Below are 23,782 nucleotides of genomic sequence, written 5' to 3'. Positions count from 1 at the left end.
AGGCCACATCAGATTCAGTATTATTTTATTCTCTGCCCCGACTGACAGGCACTGGGCCCCCCTGAGTTCTCCAGAAGCCCACGGGCATCATCAGTGAAGGGGATCTCCCTCTACTGCACCTATCAGATGACCCACATTGGGCTTCTCGGGCAGCCACAGCCTCAGGGGAGGTTCAGGCCTTGTGAGTTGGGCCAGAGCCTCCGGGGGCTGAAGCCTGAGTCCCTGGGAGCAGCAGAGGCCATGGAAGCAGGGTTGGCCAGGAGGGCTGGCTGGAACTCCCAGTACTGTGTGAATTCCCACTCTGTGAAGCAGGCAAAGAACAGAGCATCCTTCTGACTTTACGGCTCCCCGGGGTCCAGCCCTACTTCTGGTTCCTCAGGCCCCAGCCCTCATTTCCCATCACTGACATGAGCACTAGCTGAGGCCTTCTCACACAAAAACACAAAAGCTGTAGGCCTAGATCCTGTTTTTCTTTCTGCATGTACACGTGCATACACACACACGCACACACACATGGATGCTAAACACACTTTCACACACACACAGACTCACACAGACAGACGCAGACAGAAAGGCAGACCCTTTAGGACCCTAATCAGAAGCTGTAATCAAAACCCAAAAAGAAATAAAGCCTCCTGACAACGCACTGTGTGAGACTGCGTCCTGAGCAGTGTTTCCTGGGTTGGCCCTTGAGCAGGGAGGAGCTTAACGGGAAGAGCTTGTAGCCAGGAGGTTCTTGCAGGAATAGAAGCTGTCAGGACAGAAACCTAGGACATTAGGGGACCCCAGAATGACAGGCCATCAGAGCTAGAAGGGATCTCAGGTCACAGGAAGTCCCTTCCTCCAAAGGCAGGCAAAATTCTGCATACTGTAAGTCACCGGGGAGCTTGTTAACCCCAGATTCCTCCACCGACCTAGACCGGCTGAACCAGAGTCCCCTGGGGTGGGTCTGTGCCGTGGGTCTGTGCTGGAGCCTGACTCTCCCTCAGTTCTGCCCTCACAATGGCCTGTCGTGGGGTGAAGACCCACAGATGCAGGACGGCAGTTTTTGCATCTTCCCAGAGCCTCTCTGCCTCTGATTCCTCCAGACTTTGCTGCCATGACAGCCTTCAGAGCGCCCTCCCACCCCTCCCCTGCACACATACCAGCCTGCCTCTGCCTCACCGTGGGGCACCAAGCTTGGCCCCAGGCCCCAGGGGCAGTGTGACCAGGACACCAGCTGTTTCCAGGCCTGTGGCCAGCAGCCATATCAGAAACTCCACTCACTGGGACCACATGGCCTCCTCAGAGGGGCCTTACAAACCTGAAGGTGTGGGGAAGTTCTTATTAGCTATAAGAGCCCAATGTTCACTGGCTCTCACTTCCACCTGGAAAACCCCCCATCCTCTTCCAAGGGTTTCAGGAAGCCCCCAGGGACAGGTCAGTGCTAGCTCATAAGCCGACCTCACATCCTTCACATCACCTGCTCCAGCATCCCTCTGACCACCACTCCCTGACCATCCCCTCACCCTGTTCTCCATTATCCGCAAAACCACTAATAATAGCTAACCTCGTGCCAACAGGTACTACACTATTAACTCATTTAGCTTCCAAGCCACCTTATGAGGTAGGTATCATCATTCCCGTTTCATAGCTGAGGAGACTGATGCACAGAGAAGTTAAGTACCTTCCTCCAATGTCACACAGCTCGTAAGTGACAGGCCCGGGATTTGAACCCGGGCAGCCTGGCCCCAGAGCCCACACTCTTAGTCTCTGCCCTGCTCTGGGGCCTCTGTGAGAGGTGCCTGGACCAAGGGAATACTATCCTCTGCTCCCAAAACAGAGGGCCAACCTGAGCCCTGCAGAACTCACCACCACATAAACCCCGAAGCACCACAGCTTGTGGCCCTGGGTCTCACCAAATGCCTTCTGCCTACCATCCTCCCAGGTGTGTGAGCCCGTGCAGCCAGGGGACGAAGCTCCGTGTCACACATCTTGCCCAAAACCCAAGCTGCCCCTGCCCCATCGTGTGCGACCCCCTTCCTCATTCTCCTTCAGTCGGATGATGAAACAGCCCAGTTGGATGGGTACTGACCCCTAGAAACCCAGGCCACTGTGCTGTTCCTGCTTCAGGCCACAGACACCTGTTACTCTCACCCCAGGCCTCCCTGAGCACCTACTTGGTTCTGCACTTTCAGATCCTCTAGACAGAAATTGATGCTTAACCCTCATATACAGCAGCGTCTGGTTGACAAGATCACTGCAGCGCTCAACTAACCAGTGGCATCCCTACTCTCAACCCAACCCCTATCCCTAAATGTTAGTTAACTAAAAATGAGGTTGGAGTGTTTTTTGGAGAAGCAGCCCTCTGCATGCGGCCCTAAAAGGAAGGGATCCGTTTGTGGAGCTCTTAGAAGCTCTGGCCACGAAGCTGTGGGGTCTCCCTTTGTTTTGGCCCAGAACTGGAGAGCATGGTAGCTGCCACCATAACAAACCTGGAACTCTCTTCCTGCTTAGCGTAGTAAGAGACCCATTCAGTCTTACCACCATCATCCCGCATGGCTGTCCTTTAAGAAGGGTTCCAAGCAGTGTTCCCCAAGCAATCAGGGAGTTCCGGAAGGTGCAACAAATTCTTCCATTCCATAGGAACATGAGATATAAGCTATGTGGCAGAATGGAAATGGCCTGGGCTTCACACCCCTGTGTTACAGTAAAAGCCTGCACCCTCCCGACTAACCCAGTGAGAGCCCTCATACCGTGCTTCCTATGTGACAGGCACTGCTCTCAGCACTTTACATACAGCAACACTAAGAGGTTGATATGATTATTATCCCATTTTCCAGGTAGAAAACTGAGGCAAGGAAGTACACTCTAATCCCTAGAAACTGGGCAGTACCTTGAATACTCCACTTGAGGATTTTGAATTCATACTTATCTCATCCCACCCTTTGCAAAAACAGCCTCCATTCAGATCTTCAACGAAATATCTTCAAGTAAATTATCAGTAAAGCATTAGAGTCTGATGTACAAAATATTGGAGACATCTATTGGGCACCTGCTATGTGGTCTCATCTCCCAAGGTAGATACTATAATTATCTCTATTTTATAGAAGAAGAAACTGAGTCTTTGGGAGGTTGTATAATTGTCGAAGGTCATATGGCTGTGTCGTGGTTGAGTGGAGATCCAAACCCATTTCTGCTGAGCTGTTCCCGCCACCTTTGTCTCCTTCCCTGGCTCCACCCAGCAGTAAAACCAGTGTCCTGGACACCAGAAGCCCCAGGTATGGGAGGCAGGTGCTTGATGTCCCATCCTCTATGGAAAGGAAGCTTGGAAAGGGTCAAGAGGACTGTTCCACCAGGATGGCTTCTATTGGTTCTGGTCAGAGAGTAAGAGCTATGAGAGAGTAGCTGTAGAAGTGCCTAGGACAGAGCAGAAAGTGCTTTAGAAATGTTGGTTGTTATTACAGATGGTCAGGAATGTACATTACAATTATTTGTCCTTGGTTCCTATTGTGAGCAATTGTGAGCAATGGAGTAGCTTGTCATTTTTTGTCTCTCTGAGTCTGCTGTCAGATTGCATGCCAGCTACATTGCATGTCAGCTACATTGCATGTCAGGGGCTATGTGTGTGTCTCCAACCCTCAGCATAAGCTATAGTGTGTGGTAGGAGCTTAGCGAGGGAGGGAGAGATGGATGGAGGGAGAGAGGGAGGGAGGGAGGGAGGGATGGATGGATGGACGGATGGATGGTTGTGTGGATAACTGGCTGTATGGATAATTAAATGCCTAGACTTAAAGGAGGAGGAGATGGACAGGAGGGAGGAGGAGAGGATAGAAGATGATGGATGAATGGCTGGCTGGCTGAGTGGTACCCCTCTACCCCACAGAGTAAGGCTATAATAGACACTGTGTGCACTGTTACACGCCTGAAGTCTGTGACATGAGAGTAAAAACAGTGATGAAGAAGGCAGGATAATCTCGGGGGGGGGGGTGTTGACCCCTGACTGCTAGGAATAGACTGGACAATGGCAGGAAAGAGGGTCCACGGAGGCAGGGCAGGCCATGGGTGCATGGGGAGATCCACACAGTGGGCGCTGGGAGCCTTCAGGAAACCGGGATCTGGTCCTTAGCGCTTGGCAGGGAGGAGCCCCAGGTCCAGCTGAGCTCAGCAGAGGCACTTCTGCTCTCTCCCATGCTCTTAGCACTCGCTGCTGGAATAATCATTTGTTTCACAAGTCCGCAGAGAGTCCTTTTATCCTGTCACGAGAGTACTAAGTCCTCTTTGCGGCCAGGGCCCCCTATCCAGAGGCAGTCCCTGTTTGCCCTCCAGGCTGTAAGAGAGGGACCTGGGGATACAGCTGCAACAGTGCCCACCCTCTGTCACCATCCTCACTGTCATTGTCACCCTTAAAACTAGCCTGGGAAAGGGGGATTATTAGCTCCACATAATGTTTGAGAACTTGAAACTCAGAGAAGTTAAGTGACTTGCCTGAGGTCACCCAGGTGAGACTCCAGTGTGGACCTCCCGACTTCACCACCCCACACTGCGTTCCTGCACAGTCCTCTTCCAGGCTGTCTGCCAGCGTCCAAGCGCAGGAGCTAAACTCCCCACTCCTGCCTGGACTGGGGCTGGTCTGTTGCCCAGAGCTTCCAAGCCAGGCCTAGTCACATGACATTGGGGAAAGGAAGCTCATATTCCCGTCTGTACCACTGGCCTATATTTATCCCTGCACCCAGGCAGTTAGGAAACTGTTGTGCATTCCTGGGAATTTATGAGCGAAATAAACATCTAAATGTTTCTATAAGGTTTATTTAAGGAGAACAAAATGTGACCTGCTGGCTTATTAAAGGGTGAGCTTTCCGGGAGATGGCCCAGCTCCCGCAGTGCTCGGCTGACTCCAGGGAAGGGGAATGGATCCCTGGGAAGGCTGGGCCCCTGGAAGGTGAGAGGGGTACCCCTGCTGTCTTTCCTCTAGCTGTGTGTTCAGCCTGGAGGGCTTCCTGGAGGAAGGGGCTCGTGAGGGAGGGTGCAGCTGGGAAGAATAAGAGAGGCGTGTCAGAGGCCTGCAGAACACCAGGAACCAGGGGAAGTGAGACCCAAGGCCTGGAGACGACTTGTAAGGGCAGTGTGTGTAACAGGAAGGCCAACAGGCCTGGTGTTGGTCTCTTCCCCTATTTACCAGCTGTGCAGGCCTGGACATAATATGTCTGTTTTCTTGTCGGTAAAGTGGGGATTGAAGTGGGAAAAGAGGGGAGAGAAAAGAAATGTATTAATTCCCTAATTCCATGCTCAGGGCTTTTGCTTTCATCTTCTCACTTCCTCTGCACAATTCTGTGAGGTCAGGAGGTATTATCACCCCAAGTTGTTCATGGGTGCCCTGAGGTTCATTCACAGAGTTGCTAGGAGGATTATGAGAAAACACACGGGAAGTGTCTGGGACAGAGCCCCACATGCAGTAGGTCTGAGTAAATGTCACTTCCTTCTATCCATGTTTGTGTCTTTGCCTCTGCTATATGTAAAAGGCATCTCTACTTTGTCTGAGATGCAGATGGTGAGAGAGGGAGTGGAGCCAGGTGAAGGTGGCCTTTGAGGTGGGCTTCCCTGGGTCATTGATTACTTGGGCTTGTGTGGCCAGATGCCCCAGGGGAAGATGCTCTGTGGCTCTGTGACCAGAAGGGTGAGGCCCTCCTAATTTAACTCCAAAAGGTTGTTCAGACACAAAACACAGAACAACAATCTCCTCAAAACCAAATTCCAAAGTCATTAATTTAGCCCCAAAGTTACCAATAACAGAATATAACATCTGACACTCATTGAGCATTTACTAGTTGCCAGGTACCCTTCCGCGAGCTTTCCATCTGGAGCTGCCAGATTTAGCAAATGAAAATACAGTTATGTCCATGCACTATTTGGGATATACTTATACTAGAAAAATTATTTGTTGTTTATTTGAAGCTCAGATATAACTGGATATCCTGTATTTTGTCTGGCAATCCTGTTTCTATACCAATCTGTGGAATTCTTGTAACTACCCTGTGAGATAGTCATTTTACAGATGAGGTAACTGAGGTACAGAGAGGTGAGGTCACTTGTCCAAGGTCACACAGCTAATGCGAAAAGCTGTATGATGAATTAGTGTGGCTCCGGAGCCTGATGCCCTTGAAGTCCGGAAGCCAGGAACTTGCCTGGCGAACTCTGTTTGAACCCGCTGACCCACAAGCTTTCTTGAGGTCCTGCCTTCTGTTTCAGCAGTTCAGAGTGGGAGCAGGGATGGGTATTTACACTACATTAAAACCTGGCAGAGTTCACCCAGAGGGCCGCTGGAATCTTCCCACACTCTCCTGATTACTCTCTCTCTCTAGTACCTGCGAAAGTGAAACCCAGCCAGCACAAGACTGAATGTTCCCCACAAAATCAGTTTTGCAGAACATTAGAAGTTGCCCAGAGCTTTCTGTGAGCTGATTAGGGAGAGAACAATTTGATTTTATTACCATGTAGTTTGCACACATTGGAAGGAGAGAGTGAGGATATTCCAGGACATTCCATCAGTGTATTAGAGGATTTCTCCCTGATTGCTTTGTGTCTCCTGATTTTTAAGCAGCTTCAGACTGCGTGCGTCCATGGTTACATGCTTGGCGCTTGCCACCATGGCTTGTGTCTGCCTTTCTGTGTGGGGACCTCTGCTCCTGACCTTCCTCTGACTGAGGGTGCCTGCAGCCCCATGCGTGACAGTCACCTCAGGAGAGCTTTGCTGCAAGTGACCTTTCACCAGGAGGCAGAGAAAACTCCTACCAGAAAGCAGCTCCTCCAGTGCCTTGCAGACCATTACCTCACAGTGTCAGCATTAAGGGCATCAGGCCTGGGCGCCACCTGGGATGGGGTAGGGGTGAGGAGGAGGATACTTCCACCCCACTCCCCATCACACTGTGCTAACTGGGATGCCTTTCAGTGGCTGCCTAGTTCACCTTTGCCTCCAGGCCCTAGCATAGACCACAGCAAGCGCTAGGCATTCAAGAAACGTTCGCTGTATGAGTGGACAGAACAAAGCATAGTAATGTGCAAATGTTTACAGGCTGGCACCCTCTCTTAGACTCTAAGACTTTTGAAATCCTTTGTGTCAATCATAAAAAGCAAGGGTAAGACAATGTGCACAAGAAAGAATTGAATGAAGCTGGAGGAATAAGCCGAGGGGGGAGGGAGGGAAGAAGGTGGGGAGGGAAGGAGAGAGGGAGAGAGGGAGGAAGAAAGAGAGAGAGAGGAGACTGGGGCAGCGGGTAAGCAAGTGAAGAGTCAAAGGGGAGAGGAGAGGTGAGGGTGGGAGTTAAGGTTTGTTCTCCTTTGAGGTGAGAATGAAGAATGGACTTCTCTCTCTCTCTCTTTTTTTAAAAATAATTTTTATTGGAGTATAGTTGACTTACAATGTTGTGTTAGTTTCTGGTGTACAGCAAAGTGAGTCAGTTGTACATATACATATACATATATCCACTCTTTCTTAGATTCTTTTCCCATACAGGCCATTACAGAGTACTGAGTAGAGTTCCCTGTGCTATACAGTAGGTCCTTATTCGTTAACTTTTATATTTAGTAGTGTATATATATCAATCCCAATCTCCCAATTTATCCCAATCTCCCAATTTATCCCAGAAAACACTTGCTTTTTATCTGCTGAACGATTCTCTAAGGCAGACTCTCTCAGAGACTCGCCCACATGGATCACAGCTTCATTGGCTTTCAGATCAAATAGTTTAACTTCCGGGTCAAACCATGGATGCTAGAAGAAGCATATATTTCTCTTTATCTGCTAGGGATGTCTGTATTTATCAAATTGTTCCCTCCTTTTTATGTCTTATAGTTTATTGTTGGTGACTTCAGATTGCTTTGGGAAATAGGTAGTGTGTCAACAAAATTAAATAAATAAACTGCATTCTACTTACTTAGCAGCTGGAATATATGAGACTCTTGGAAATGGGTATATGGTATAACCCGAGCACCACCACCACCATTTTATTTCTAGAATACAACATGCAGAAATTAATGTTTGGCTCCTTCTGCCCCCTTATGTAGACCTAGCCCATCATCACCAGTGCATGCTGGGAATTTGTAAAAGCCCCTCCAAGGGATGTCAGAAACCATATGATAGAACAAATGTGAAAATGATATTTTAGCCAAAGTGCATTTCTTCTTGTTTGCCAGAGGATTCATACAAGAAAAAAATTCTCTAAATGTGATGAACATGGAAAAGGTGATTTTCAGAGGCCAAATTTTCACTGTAGAAATAAATTCCACCCAGGGAAGGAACCTCACACATACTATAGGCATAGTCAGTGTTTTGATTGGCATTGCCATGGTAACAGTCACCCATGAGGCCATATGGAAAGAAGTTCCATCAGGATGTTGTGGAAGTTACACGGCCACGAGTAACTTCTAGAGATCTATTGTACAGTAGAGTGCCCAGAATTAACGCTACTGTATTGTATACCCAAATATTTGCTACAGGGGTAGATCTTATAAGTGTTCTTATCCTCAGGCAGGAGGAAATTTTGGAAGCGATGGATAGGGATTGTGGTGAGGTTTTCACAGTATACACTTATCTCTAAACTCATCAAGTTGTGTACATGAAATATGTATAGCTTTTCATATGTCAATCACACCTTAATAAAGTGGTTTGAATAAAAAAGATGACGTGGGTGGAGGAGGCTTTAAGCACAAACCTCCTGCGCTCCAGAAAACCAAGACAGGCTAAGAATCATGGGTCACAGGAGCAGTAACTCAGATGCTTTGGGGCCAGGCAGGGAGTGTGAATGACTGAAACAAGCCAGCGTGAGCTGACTCCAACCAAGGGTTACTTGGCAGAACTGTGGAACCAAGATGGCTTGATCTCCTGGTTTTTTAGGAAAAGCAGGAAATCCAGACCTTTATGGGAATTCTTCTAATTATGAAATGTTGGTAACTAATATAAAAACTTGTAAATGCTACTCACAGCAAACAGGCTCCCAGGTCTCCAATTTGCACCTCTGAGCTCAGAGGATAGGATTCAGAGGATGCTAATTCTCTAACTGAGATCCAAGAGGCCATGTTAGCAAGAAACCCTTTTAGTGAGGTGAACAGAAGCCTCTGGGAAAACTTCAGCCCTTTCTGCTCCCCAGAGAATCTACCCAGGAGAAACACCTTCCCCCTGCCCCACATTCCTTCCACTTCACTGGCTCTCCCATTTAGCTGGGCACTGCCTGGGCACTGCCTGGGCCCTGCCTGCCCCAGCTCCATCATCACCTGCCATTTTGACACTCTGCTTCCCCTTCCTGAGCTCAGCAGCTCCCGTGGGTGCTGTTCCACTGTGTGTCCTCAGGCCCCACACCATGACCCAAGATCCTCTGCTTCCCTCCTGGCCCCTTGGAAGGCGCCAGCCCCTCTGCTGCTTGCTAGTCTCCCACCAGTGAAGCCTGGTGGACAAAAGGTGGGGAGAACTGAGTGGATCTGCTGTTCATTTGAGTGATGACCATGATTAATGGGTATTTGTAGATCAGATGACAGTTATAAAAGAGCATACACATTCATCACTTCATTTTATTCACACAAACATCTTCTGAGACCGCAGGCCATTGACTACTTTATAGTGATGGGAACTGAGGGACAGTGCAACAAGAGGACGAAGCAGGTGACTAGCTCATCACCAGCCCATCAGGGTGAAACTATCCACAGAAGGAGTTGTTGCTTTTGGGGAACCTTCCTGAGTGTCTCTTCCAGGAGGAGTCTCTGACAGAAAGATGTATATCTGCGTTCTTGGAGGGACTGGAGCTCTGGGGTCATGAGGACAGGTTGGCCGGTCCTGGCTTCAGCCACAAGCATCATGCTGACTCCCTGTCACTCTACCTTGGCCAACCGTGCATATCCAACTGGAGAGTGACACGGCTCCAATGTACCAGGGAGCTCCTCAAAATTCCTATGGGGCAGAAGTGTGCTTCAGTAACAGGGCCTCTTCCAGCAACTCAACCAGTGGGAATCACGGGGATCCATGGATGGATCTGCTGTCAACATTTCTGTTTTCTCTTTGGGCAGTCAAGTTATTCCCAGGCCTAATCCTCAGTGTTCCCCATCTCCAAAACCACAAAGACCAAACTCACTGGAGTAGCAACCAAGGTCTTTCAAAAGCTGGCTCAACCTCCTATTCTGGTTTCATATTTTGCCCCAAAATTAGTTTCTTGGACCTCATTATAACATGTCAAGCAATTCTCTGAAGCATTTTCAGGAACTGAGGACAAGAGACCAAATACTATAACAAAAGATGTTTCCCCAAGCTTTTATCACTCAGGAAGTTCCAAGTGTTTGGGGAGCTGTAAGCCAGGAACTGTGGATGAAGACCAAATATGTATGAGGAATATATTTTTGTCATCTGAATGACCAAATATATACATTTCTTATAAATCACAATATGGCAGCCCCCATCCCTGGGCCCTCCTATTTCACATACTCTATAGTCTATGCTCTAGCTACATTGTGAATCCCTAATGCCCAGTTATGCCTTTTATTTATGCTATTCCCTTTGCCCAAAAACCTCTCCCCTAATATCTTTGTCTTGCAAGCTCCTATTCATCCCTCAAGACCTAGCTCAAATGTCCCCTCCTCTTGAGAGTCTTCTCCAGCTCCCTTCCTGAGAGAGTTTTCTTTCCTTTTCTTTGAGCTTTCACAGAATGTGCTTCATCCCTTATCACCTTATACTTATTATAAGTATTAATTACTTCTCTGTGTCCCTTGCTTGGCTGTGAGCTCTTGAGGGTCTTTGTATCTCAAACTGCCCCTGGCACATGATGGATAACTAAACTGTGTTTGTCGAATGAGAGAGAGAAAAGTAATCTGACAGTAATATTACCATTTATTGAAAACATCAGTCATGTGCCGGGTGCTGTGTCAACATGATTTTTAATCCTCACATCAACCTTGTGAGTTAGATTTTATGATCAGGGGGCATAGAGTGGTTAGATAACTTGCCCAAGGACACACAGCTAGCAGATAATGAGTAGAAATTTGAGTGCAGTGTGATTCTTCCAAAAGGCAGCGCTGCTTCCTGTTCCTCCTACCCAGCCAAAGTCCCTGCCCAAACTTCCCTTCCATGTGCTCGAGGATTCTGAGGGCTTCCCCCTCCTCCCATCACTGCAGCTCCCTCCTGCTGAAAGGTCCTGGAACACAGGGGTTTTTTCTACTCCAGATAGGGTTCCCTGGCTAGACTCAGAGACTCTTCTCCAGCTCACCCGGCCTCATGTTTGAGGCCAAGGGAGGGAAGAGATGCAAATGACAATGGGAAGAGCTGGTTTCACTAAAAGTTGTGGGATTTGAGAAGTCCAGGTGGTACTGTACAGCACCCACTTGACAACAAAGAATGATGTGAAAAGGAGAGAGAGCCTCCTCCTCACCTCGCAAGGAACCAACACCTGCATACCAAGGGCTCAAGAACACAGCTCAGCCTGGCTCTGCGAGGGCAGCCCCCAGGCCATGGCTTCAGTGGAGCCAGTAGAGGTAAGAGCACTTAATGCCCAGGGACTCCAGAAGGACACGACCTCCAGAGACAGTGGCCATGGGCACCTGCTGCTCTGAAGATTCAGGAGGCCACACCAATAGTGCAGGTGGTGTGACATGCTCGGGAGCCCAGGGAGACAGGACTTTGGCAGGGAGAGTAGGGCATTCACAGAGGGCCCGGGCTGTACCCACCAGTAAGGGGGCAGGGCAGAGGAGAAGGCAAATGATGAAGGGTCATATGACAGGACCTCTGGAGAGTCTCCCAGACATAGCTGGGAACAATTCTGAGATGGAAATACCGCAATAGCACGTGGCAGAAGAACCAGAGAGATACTGTGTGTTACTGTTAACTGGTCCTATTTTTACCCCCAGTACACTTAGGTGTAGGAAAACACAGGTTGATATGCATCTTCATGGATCTTATTGTATATCCTATACAGTATTGCTTTTATTTCATTCACTCATTTACTCACTCAACAAGTATTTTTTCTACTCCAGATAGGGTTTTACAACTCACACAGCCATTAGCAGCATAACGGTATACCAATTTCACTACAACTTCTCCAACCTGGGATGTAATAACTCTTTCATTTTGATGGTTAGTAGTTTTGTTCTATTTTGTTTAGTGGTTGCAAACTATCTCAAAAATCTAAGGATTGGCTCCTAACTTTTGTTCTTATTTCAGAAATGTGTATTTATGTAGATAAACATTTTTACAAAGTTACAAAAGTCAAAGCGTGTTCCATTATCCATGGAACAAATCACCTTTATTGAAAGGTCACAACTAGCCAAATGTAGGGCGTCACTGAGTATTGGGAATGTGTGGTGTCACTGCCTTTTCTGCTGGGCTCCATCCTTCCCCAACCAGGCTGGTTACAGCCTGAGGACCCTGCACCATTCTTTTTCTACATTGTTAGTGAGAATTAACCAGGGATGGCTTAGAAGTTCCCTAATCTTAGTGCATGAAAATAGACCAAGTTAAGCTTGGTAAATGAAGGAGAAACTGCCTTCCCCCCCCCCCCCCGAATAATCCAAATAAACAGCATTTGACCCTTGTCAAGAAGTCTCTGAGTGTCATGATACTTGACTAAGGGCTCCAGCTCCTGGGAGCTTAACTCCATCTGTGTTTTTTGTTCTAAACAACCAGGGCCCTCCCACCGCAGGAATATCTTGCAGGCCACCCACCATCATCCTCACTGGGGATGCCAGTTCACCGGAAGAAGAGACTGACAAAAACCTGGTCAACAGGTAACCTCCTATTTGCCTAGTCTGTGCTGTAAAGGGCAGTATTTCCTAGCATGTGCGGATTAGACAGCTCTAGTTTTTACAAATCTTTTCTTCGTTCTTGATCATTTTATTGATGAAATACAATCAAGCAGTTTTTCAAAATGGGAGAGAGAGCTTGGGATTTTTCCATTATCTTTCCCCACAAATTATTTCTTCTCTCCTAGATTTGGCTCTTTGCACCTTGTTAACCTTTAAGAAAAGCACAGCTCATAGCAGGGGAGTTTTCTACAGTAACTGCTCAGATATTTTCAAACAGACCTAAAAGATGTGAATTTTTTACTAGAATCCTGCTTCTGGCCAAAGTGGGTCCTGTGTGGAAGATGATCTCTTGGAAGGGACACTGGCTCACATGCACAGGGATGTCCCTGCCTCGGTTTTACACAGCACTAGCCCATGTACTGGTCTAGCTGGAATGAGATTTTCTAAGTTTAATTTCCAAAAAGTTACAAAGATAATTCTAATACAGATATATAGTGAGCATGTGTCCAAGATTTACTTAACTCATTAACGAGGGGACCATCAGGATAACAAAGCCAGTTCAAAGGAGGATACGAGAAATGGATATGCGTAGTATAATCAGTGAGGAGGAAAAGAAAGCTGGAATAAGAGTGCTAAGTTAGAGACTTCCCTGGTGACGCAGTGGTTAAGAATCCGCCTGCCAATGCTAGGGGACACGGGTTCAATCCCTGGTCCGGGAAGATCCCACATGCCGTGGAGCAAGTAAGCCCGTGCGCCACAACTACTGAAGCCTGCGCTCTAGAGCCCATGAGCCACAACTACTGAGCCCTCATGCCACAACTACTGAAGCCTGTGCACCTAAAGCCCGTGCTCTGCAACAAGAGAAGCCACCGCAATGAGAAGCCCGCGCAAGGCAATGGAGAGTAGCCCCCGCTTGCCGTAACTAGAGAAAGCCTGCGCACAGCAATGAAGACCCAACGGAGCCCCCCAAAATAAATAAATAAATACATCTTTAAAAAGAGAAAAAAAAGATTGCTAAGTTAGATACAAGATAGGTTAATGTTTCACAGGGCAATGAAACCTTATTTTTATCTTTTCTCCCCAACAGAAATCATCTGCATCTCTACCAGGCAATTATTCACAGTTTATGAGTTTTCTGTAAGTTAGATATTCACTCAGAGTCTGAGCCCTAATAAATACTAAATCGTCAAAGTTACAAAGGGCAGTGGTTCGAAAACTTTGGAGAGCATCAGATTCACCTGGGTTTGGGGCCGGGGCTTGTTCATCACAGATGGTTGGGCCCCATCCCCAGAGTTTCTGATCCTGTCAGTGGGTGAAGCCTGAGAAATTGCATTTCTAACAAATTCCCATATTTTTTCGCCCTTGAAAAAATAACAAGCTTGTAAGATGATGCTCTAGGATGACTTTGAAAGAATATGCAAGCATCTGGTCACCTATTTACCAGCCATGGACAAATTTTCCTAACAAGATGACTCTGTTTGGTCTTTCAGAGCTCACAGTCCCCACAGGAGGCTTTCTCACCGTCACCTGAAGGTTTCCACTGCTCCCCTGACTTCTGTGGGTAAGGGCTAGGCCGATTTGTCTTATTTCTGCCACCGGAGATAGGGGTCCAACTGAAGGTGTGTTTGAGTAGGAAGACTGAGGTCTGGTAGCTTGGCCGGGCTTGGCCCCTTCCCCTCTCCTGCTTCTCAGATTAGTAGTCCAGAGGGGAGAGTATCTGAGTTGTGCCTTAGAGAGTCGGACAGATAGACAAGAGGGAGGAAACGTCATTTGGGTGGAGGAAGCAATTGTGTTGCTGGGCAGGAGCCATAACAGAGCAATTGCGTGCTTGGCTGTGTGTCAGGACTCTTTCAAACAACAGAAACTCAATTAAACTAGCTTATGCCAAAACACATAAAAATAAATAAAAGCCAGGGTCCGTGTGTTCAGGGAGCCCTGAGCCCAGATGCTCATGTTGGGTCATTAGCAATCATCCCATCCCATCTCCCAAGTTTCCTCTCTTGTGTGTTGGCTTCCTTCTGGGCAAATGGCTACCAGCAACTTACATCCCTTCAGTGAAAAGAGAGCTCCTCTTCCCCATATACGCACCACCATTCTCAGAGTTGCCTCTCACTGGCCTCCATGGCCATCCCTGAACCAGTCACCCAGGGGGATTGAACTCATTGGCTGGCTGAGGATGGTACGTGGTCCCATTACTGGCACTTGGGCTGAGATGGGCAGTATTGTTTAGCTCCTTCCTAACATGACTGAGACTCAGACGAGTTTCACCCAGTGCAAACCGGGGAGCTATGACCAGAAGGAGGAGGAACGGAGGCTGGAGAGGCACAACGGGAGCCATTCACTACCAAGGGGCTGGAGGAGAGGAGTATGTGGGATCAGGGAAAGTGGCTGGGTGCAGTTTGGCATCTGGACGTCACACGGGGGACCAGGAGGAGTCCTGATGAGCTGAGGCAGGAGAATCGCATGGTCAGATATGGCCCTTAGGAAGGTCACTGTGATAGGCAGTGGAGGATGGGACGGAGCAGATAGCCTGGAGGTGGAGGACCTATGAGGTGGCTGATGTAATGGTGCAGGTAAGTTACAGCTGATGAGCAAGAGTGGCGATGAGGCACAGGTTCCAGAGGTACTTACTTGATGCTGAGTTGGTTGGACCTGGGGGCAGCTGAGGAAGAGGGAAGAGTGTGGAGTGACTCCTACGTTTCTGAGCAGCTGGGTGAGAGGTGGTGTCACTCACCCAGGGAATGCGTCCTGGAGAAGGGGCAGTTATGGAGAAGGATGGGGGTAAACAATGTGAGTAGAGGGAAAAAGGAGGGAAGGTGGCCATGGGATTGTGTCTTTGGCCCATGATCTTTGGAGTGCTTCCTTTATCCACATATGTTAACCTCACTATCTTGTTAAAGAAACAGAGCCCGAAGGAAGAACACTAGGGGAGCAGGTAGAACAGGTGGGTCCCCTGGTGGCCTTCCCTCATGGCAGAGTGGAGGACAGTACTGGGAACCTAGGTGGCTTCACGGCCATTTGTGACAGAGGACCTGCCACATCCACCGGCTACAAGCTGGAGGGGTCAGGCCTGCTGGGGGAGCCCTGGCTGTCCCCATGCAGCCCTCTCCAGGACCCGGCAACGGGTTGAGATTTGGCTGGCCAAGTCCCCTCTGGGCAGTGTCCCTGGGCTGAGGGGTAGGGGCTGGGGGCAGGGCTGAGGTTGGGGACCAAGGATTCCATGGCTCTCACACCGTGCTCACCCCTCCTCTGCAGACTCTGCGGGGCACATCATTGACCTGGTAAACGGCCAGCTGCCGGACATCAGCATCTCAGAGGAGGACAAGAAGAAAAACCTGGCGCTGCTGGAGGAAGCCAAGTCGGTGAGTGAGCGGTTCCTGACCCGCCGCGGGAGGAAGTCCAGGAGCAGCCCCGGCGACTGCCCGTCAGGTAGGACGACAGGAGGCCACCCTGAGCCCCTCCGACGGGGGCGGGCGTTGGGGAGGGCCCAGCCCCAGCTGCAGCAGGAGCCCTACTTCCCAGGGGTGGCCCTCGACGCGCCTGCCCCCAGTCCTCTTGGGCCCAGGAGGACTGAGCCTCGTGGAGAGGATCCTGTGAGGAGAGGGCATCGCACCCCATATCAGAAGCTCTGAAATACTGACCCAACTGTAGCCCAGAAAACTCTGCTTTCCATTTTTTGGGGTCTATGTGTGACCATTGTGTCCTCCTGCTTTGCCAAGAAGTGCTAGCCCATATGACACCCGTGAACTTGACCTGGGCTCCCCAGTCCCTGAACCCTGCCTGGAGAGAAACCCACTGTGTGGTGCCCGGGCCACCCTGCAGGGCTGGAGTCTGTGTGGTCTCCCACCATCCCCAGGAGGCCCTGCTCTGTGGGCACCTCCTCTGCAAAGGGCAGGAGAGGCTGGCCCTGGGCTTCCTCTCCCTGACGTCCAGCTGTGCCCCGGGAAGGATCCTAGGGAAGGGAAGTGTGGTCTTTGGTGTCTCTCTGGAATTTCTGGATTAGAAGAAAGGTTTTCTGAAATTCTCCTGCTATCCCTTTGGCTAAAGTCACTCTTTTTCTTGAGGAAAAATTTGGGGCAGCTAAACAAGTCTGAATGTACTTAGGAGGGAAGGGGCACATTTGAAATCAGAGCCATCCTGGCAAGTCTAGGAGGTATAGCCTTTGGAGCTGTACCTGCCAAGCAATGCCAGGTCCTCTGTTTCTAGAAGGTGCTTTGGGGTGAGGCCAGGCAGACTTGAGGAGTGTGACCCCAATCACCCTCCCTCTCCCCCAAATGACCCCAGCACCCCCTCTGTTGGGCTGGCAGCAGGGAGGCATTGGGCTGTGGTAGGAGCCTTATATGGAGTCCAGAATCAGCCCCTGAACCTGACGAGGCAGACCCAGTCCCCAGAGGCGAGAAATACCTGAAAGGATGTCTTTGTTAGGCTGAAGTCCTGAACCTTCACGAATGCTGGCCAATTTGTGTCTGTCTCCACAGCTGTTTCCCCAAACCTCAGCCCTGGAACTTCTCCTGGGTCCTCTCAGAGCAACTCCCTCACCGTCCCCAAGCGGCCTGGTGAGGTCCACCTCCCCCCCGAACCCCACGACATTGCCCACTCTGGCTCCCCACCTTGGGTGGTGGCTCAGTCCCTCCCCTGGGCCCCAGGACTCCTGTCCTGCAGCCTTCCCAGTCAGGACGCCCGTTTGGTCCCCTCCCCAGGGGCCTGGCTGGGCTGCCTCAGAGGAGGAAGATGTGCTTTCTTTGGGGTTTCAAGCTAGCGTGGGGAGGTAGGCCTAGCCCAGGATGAGGATGGAGGGAAGGGGGCTATGGCTGGGGCCCTCTGCCCAGAGAGGACCTGGAGAGAGGTCACCTCAGAGCTTATTTGCAAAGGCCTCTATTTGGGCCACTCTCTGTGTTTTGACTGCTTCCCTTTCATTAGGCTGCTTTCAGGGCCACACCCTCAGCTCAGCCAGGGTAGGGCTGGGGTGCCAGGGAGAGCAGTCTACCCTTGTTAGAGCTGCGGGGCAAGCTCAGGCTCGGGCCAGGCAGCCCGGGTTCAGATCCCAGCGCTGACACTCTGGCTGTGTGGCCTTGATTTCCCCCTGCCCTGGCCTCATGTGGTTTCTGTGATTATTAGATGGGGACTCCCCACAGAGCCTGGCATTGTGAGAGGTACTCAACAAGCACGGGCATTACTGGCTCCTGGGCCCGAGGGACCCAAGGGAGGACACTCTGGGGAGGTAGATGCGTTTTTGCTAAAGGTACAGCTGAGGGTCTGGGGTGCTGGACATCACTTGCCAGTGTCTGGACCATTTTAGGTTTGGATGCGTGCAGTGGCCCAGGGTCCCCTCTGCCCGGAGCACCACCACAGGTAACGGGGCACCGTTTGGGGTTTCTATGTCAACTAGTCTCTCCTCTAACCCCTTAACACCTGAGAGGCCCTCCATGACCCGCTGGAGGCGAGGGTGCTGGGTGGGGGAGACATCGACACCACTGTAGGGGTCTCCTTGAGGGTGTTTCAAGAGGAGATTCGGCCTCTTCACGTTGCTGACTGACTCGTGTTTACTTTCTCCAGCAGAAGGGGGATGAGGCCGAAGTCTCTTCACCTCCCCTTGGCGAGCCTGTGAGTTTGAGGTCTGCCCAGTTTGGATGATTTGAGTGTGGGAGACACGGTGTCCCAGAAGCCTAGGCTGGCCCTGGGCAGCCTGCCAGTGGGTGTGCGTGAGTGGAAGGTCAAGGCTGAGGAAGCTAGAAGGTTCCTCTGCCCTACGGTGACTGGAAGCCTGAGGTGGAGGGGGTGAGGCTGTGGGATTCAGTGGGGATGGCCTCCATGGTGGTCCTGCCCATAGTCCTACATTCCCAGTCAGGCTGCTGCCAGAGGCCGGGGGGACCACTGGGCCCAGCAACAGCCAGGGAAGACTGCTGCTCCCGTCAGCTCTAGTGAAAATTGCAGGAAAGCTCCAGCCCCTAGCTGGGACTCTACCTGGGGGCAGCCTGGAAAACCTCATCTCTGCTGACAAGCAAACGAAGAGCCCCACACCTGCTTAGAACCACCTGCTCAAGGTGGTGTCAGGGAAGCATAGAATCTAATCTCATCTAGAACTGGGTCTGGGATAGAGTCCTCTGGTAGAGTTTCAGCACACACACAAGACAGCCACACAAATAGACCCACGAACCTGCACCTCACAAAGCAGCTTTCCCTTGGGAAATGAAAAAGAGCACAGAATCTTGGAACTTCTGAACAGCAAGCTATCAACTTTGCAAGAACCCCCTTATTCCGTGATCTGTAACCTCTTTTGGATCATAGAACGCTCTGAGACATTGTTGAAAGCTATGGACTCTCTTCCCAGAAAAATACATACAACACACAAATACACATATACATTTGTATATAATTTCAGGGAGTTCACAAACCTGATGGGAAATCTGAATCCCTAAGAGTTAAGGGCCTTGCCAGGCAGAGCTAGGACTAGAATCTGGGGCAACAGAGTCAAAGCCAAAACTTGTGGCTGCACTGCATTCCACTGTCCTCTGCAGCGCCTAGCCCTTGGGAAGTTCTTGGCAGGTTTTGAATGGCAGGTCCCCTTATCCTGTCTGTTTTACAAACCTCAGGCTTGTTTGTAGGTCCCGTTTGCCGGCTCAGATGTGACTGAGAAGTCCTCCCTTTCTACCTAGCCCATACCTCTCCAACACCTCCCCACCCCTACACACACACACACACACACACACACACACACACACACACACACACACACACACGTACACACATACACGTGTGTGCACGTGCGTGCGCACACACACGTGCGGGTCCCTTAGCAGGGTCCATGGGGTTAGAGACCCCACAGCAGAGGTGAATCCACCCTTCTCCCCTCCAACCTGCCCCCGGGGTCCCAGCTCTACCTTGTCTCTTTCAGAATGTCCTCAAAGGGCTAGCTGACCGCAAGCAGAATGACCAGAGGAAAGTGTCTCAGGGCAGGCTGACTCCTCGCTCTCCCACAGTTGAGAAGTCCAAAGAAATTGCAATAGAACAAAAGGAAAACTTTGATCCCCTCCATCGCCCAGAGGCCATACCCAAGGGCCCAGCTTCTGGCACAGGCAGTGGTGGGAAAATGGCCCTGAACAGCCCCCAGCCTGGCCCTGTTGAGAGCGAGCTAGGGAAGCCGCTTCTGAAGACAGCCAAGGAGGGCAACCCTCTGCCCAGAAGCCCAACCCAGGGCTCTGGAGGGGCAGCTCCCCAGTCCCCCCAGGGGAAAAGTACAGTCGGAGAGCCCACAGGGTCCAAGGTTGGCTCCAAAGCTGAGCTGTGGCCCCCTGTGTCCCGGCCGCCCCTGCTGCGGGATGTCTCCTGGGACAGCAGTCCCGAAGAACCCGGCCCCCGGCTTCAGAAAGTGCTTGCCAAGGTGCCGCTGGCAGAGGAAGAGAAGCGTCTTTCAGGCAAAGCTGGCAGCCAGCTGGCCAAGGCTCCTGGACTTAAAGACTTTCAGATACAGGTGCAGCCGGTGCGGATGCAGAAACTGACCAAACTTCGTGAGGTGCGTTCCTGGGGTCCTGCTGGGCAGGGTGTGCGTCCAGGTACCCAACCTGGGCTGAGGGCCCCTGGGCCGGGCTGACCTGGGCCTGGGGTGGGGCAGCTGTGGCCCAGACGTGGGCCTTGTGGAACCCTGAACCTCCCCACCCCAAAAACCAGCCCACTGGGCAGCATGTCCTTCATAAATATCACCTTTCGTGCCTCTACCCTGCTCGCTCAGGTGAGGTCAGCTGGTGTAGAGCTGCCACATTTCAAGGGGAAGGTGGGTATACGGAAGGACACATGGGCCCTGAGTCCTGGGCTGTTTTCCTCTCTAACTGGAGCTGGTGGCTCATGAACAAGAAGCCTTTGATGGAGCACCTTGTCATGCCCAGGATGGGGCAAGGATGGAATGGCTTTTCCCTCTGTCTTGCCCCCCAAGCTTTCCTTCCTGATACCTGTTAACAAAGGGCCTCAAATCCATCCAAACATGGCCGTGAGGGGCTGCTCCCTCTGTGGTGAATTTCTTCTAACACCCCTGATGTCCCTAACTGTCATTGGCCATCAAACCAGGCACAGCTGTCTCTCATGGGGCTACTGCCCTATTCATGGAATGACTGGGGGTCATCCAGAGATGCAGGGGGAGAGAGCCCAGGGTGTGAGGAAGAGAAGAGTTTAACAGGACAAAGAAATCCTTACCCAAGCCCCACTTCCCCAGAGGGCCAACCCAGGCCACAGGCCAAGGCAGCCGGGACTCCACGGGGTGGGGCCTGGCGCCCGCACAGCTGGAGTTGGACGAGGCCCTCCTGGCTCCCCTACAGAGGGGCCGTGGGACAGGGAAGGAAATGAGGCACTTGACAGCGGTCAAGAGCAAGTGCGGGGCTGGGGGTCTGCACTAGCAGGAACGCGTTCCAACCGTGGGCACTGTCCTGCACAGAAGCCTTCTGCGTTGGAGGCTCCGGGGGGCTGGGGCCTGGCTGCTGAGGTTAAAAACATTATACACGGAAAAGCCCACCCAGCCAGGAAGACCTCACTAACTAGCGGGTCAGCACAGGCCTGCAAGGGCCGCCCCTGGTGGGCCACAGCCCCAGACCCCTGGGGAAGGTGACGCCAAGGAGGCCAGACAGGCATTTGCCTTCACGTGCCTCTGGGCAGCAGAGGCCAGGCCCAGGCGACAGGCCACCCCCAGACCCCTGCCAGTTCCCCTCTGCAGCAAAGAAAACCACAGAGAACCTGGAGGCCCCATCCCACTAACCACTGCCCTGTGTCTGACCACACCTCCAGCCCAAGCCAGGGTGCTGAGAGCCGCTTGGTTGTGGGCCTCTGGTTAAGGAAACAGGTCAAGGGCCCTGGCGCATGACTTCCACCTGGGCCAGAGCTCCCTCTGCTGGCCCTTTCCTCTCCTTCACCCGGGAGGAAAACCGTCCAAGTGGCCTTTGCTACCGGGACACTGAAAATCCCCTTAGAAGCACAGGTCACAGGCCCAAGGAGCTCTGTGTGGCATTTCCACTTGGGAGCACCGGTCTTGGACTTGGAACAGGTGTGAGCCTACCTGTGCCACATACCTGCTGTCAGCATCCCCATCTCTTCTCGACTCTGCTGGCCGAAACCCCAGGCAGCAGTGGCTATTGGCCTGCAGCCTTGGGACGGCAATCTGCAGGCCTCATTCGTCTGGAGAGTTTAACAACTCAAGAGGTGCCATCACAGGCCACTGAGGAACTGGGGGCAGGGGAGGTCCCAAGTCCTGAAAGTGGGCACTCACTGCCCAGAATAACAAGGCAGGAAGCTCCAGGCAGCTCAGAGCACAGCCATGAGATCACAAACATTGTTTCCATCTTTGGCGGCTCCATACGCACCCAGGGGACCTCCTATCCCCAGAGCCCTGGGCTCTGCTTCTGTTTGTCCTCCAGCCTTCAGCCACCATGTGGCTGGCAGCTCCCTCACCCTGAGGCTCACAGGCTTATTTAAAAAGCCAGCCATGCGAAGGACCATTCCTGACCCAAGGAATGGGGCACTGATGGTGGGGTTTCTAGCACCTTTACAGGCTGGGAGAGGAGCGGTCTTCTTGGTGCCCCTCAGATGTCGTGACTGTCCCCACCCCGAGTGCTGCCCCGTGAGACTGAGGGGTCACAGAGCCATAGAATGAGGGAAGAGTCCAGCCTGAGGTCACCATCTGAAACGTTGTCTTTCTTTTCCTAAAAAGGAGCACATCCTGCTAAGAAATCAGAACTTAGTGGGGCTCAAGCTTCCAGACCTTAGTGAAGCGGCTGAGCAGGAAAAAGGTAGGTGGGATCGGGGAGATGCTCTCCTCAGGCTGGGGCTAGATTCATTTTCTCCACATCAAAGAAGGTGAACGTGTAAACACTGCATATCCTGTCAGGGCCTTTGTCCATCCCAGTGGCGAGTGTGGGCCAGACGCAGAGCAGGCCCTCAGTAAATATTTGCAAATGGATGAATAAGTGAATCAGATGGCGTTTCCTGCCCACTCAGGAAACCTCTAAACTTGTCTTCTTCCAACCAGCCCCCCTTCTGGACCCCTCCAGCCCTCCCTGAGCCTTGTTAGCACCTAGTGGGTCTGGAAGGGTGACCCAGGCCTGAACTTCTGATGCTTCCTTTTCCTTTTCCTCTCACACCCAGGAAGCCACCCAGATAGAACAGTTCCTCTTTCTGAGACATCAGAGTCATCTCTTGCTTTCTAATCTGCTGTCACTACAAAGTCCAGACCCCAGCCCTTCCCTCCTGGTGGCTGCAAGGCCCCACCCACCCACTTGCCAGACTTGCCTTCAGAAAGTAAAACTTGGGGTCTCTTGCCTCACCTCCACCCCAGCTCCCATCTCCTGACTCACTTCTCCCGATGGCTCACGCTACTTACTCGTGGTCATTCTCAGCATAGAAACCTTCTGCTTAAGGATTGTTCTGTGGCTGTGTCCAGGGTGCCACCAACCATGTTGGAAGCCCCTAGTCTGAAATATAGTAACTAACACCTACCTATTCAACATTGACAAGAAGATTCCCAGAAGTAAAACATCCAACAATTATTTTTTTTTGGCAATCCAAATTTATTGAACTATTGATGCTAAGTTATGCAAAATTGCACCACTTTAATTAAGGCTTTTCGTTTACGTTTGGCCACCTCAAAAGGAGTTGTAACATTAGGTTGGTCAGTTTAAATACTGTGGCTCCCTGTTGGGTAGACACACAATGTTTACACCCAAATGTTAGTGCATACAAAGCAACAAGGCATTGTTAAATAAAACAGCAATAGTTACTGCAACTTAGGCCTTATGACCAATTACACATGATTAAAATTACTTCCCACATTCACATCCACAGTACTCATCCACCATTTAACATCTCAACCAAAATGTTACGCATGTGAAACAATCACTAACAGGCAAAAATACTAAACCTGTATATTTGGTATTGCAAATACACTTATGCGTGAGCAAGCAGGGAATTCACAGTGAGAATCTACAGCTGCAGAAGCCTGAAAGTGATTTACAAAAATTGTTAAATCATTAAAAGATTGTTTGAAAAT

The 23,782-nt window shown here is 50.9% G+C and overlaps 1 protein-coding gene across 10 annotated transcripts in view; it reads left to right on the top strand.

Annotated features, from left to right (window-relative positions):
* Window positions 1–23,782, top strand: part of MRVI1 (murine retrovirus integration site 1 homolog) — a 118,339-nt gene that overhangs the window by 44,339 nt on the left and 50,218 nt on the right. For 6 of the 10 annotated variants that reach the window (XR_004351068.1, XR_004351067.1, XM_032639994.1 and 3 more), the window contains exons 3-10: window positions 12,638–12,738; window positions 14,247–14,317; window positions 16,012–16,185; window positions 17,235–17,312; window positions 18,056–18,108; window positions 18,313–18,360; window positions 19,652–20,269; window positions 22,448–22,526. Coding sequence is in view for 8 of the 10 variants with exons in the window: in XM_032639994.1 (XP_032495885.1) it covers window positions 12,638–12,738; window positions 14,247–14,317; window positions 16,012–16,185; window positions 17,235–17,312; window positions 18,056–18,108; window positions 18,313–18,360; window positions 19,652–20,269; window positions 22,448–22,526 (1,222 nt within the window). In the remaining 2 variants the exon portion in view is untranslated. Of the gene's footprint in view, window positions 1–10,996; window positions 11,491–12,637; window positions 12,739–14,246; window positions 14,318–16,011; window positions 16,186–17,234; window positions 17,313–18,055; window positions 18,109–18,312; window positions 18,361–19,651; window positions 20,270–22,447; window positions 22,527–23,782 lie in introns of those variants that run through there. The other 4 variants (XM_032640000.1, XM_032639993.1, XM_032639996.1 and 1 more) reach the window with 4 other exon arrangements.

This window comes from Phocoena sinus, chromosome 8 (genome assembly GCF_008692025.1).
Source record: "Phocoena sinus isolate mPhoSin1 chromosome 8, mPhoSin1.pri, whole genome shotgun sequence".
NCBI classification, from domain to species: domain Eukaryota; kingdom Metazoa; phylum Chordata; class Mammalia; order Artiodactyla; family Phocoenidae; genus Phocoena; species Phocoena sinus.
The sequence above is the reverse complement of the archived record's forward strand: the minus strand, read 5'-3'. Positions and strand labels throughout refer to the sequence as shown.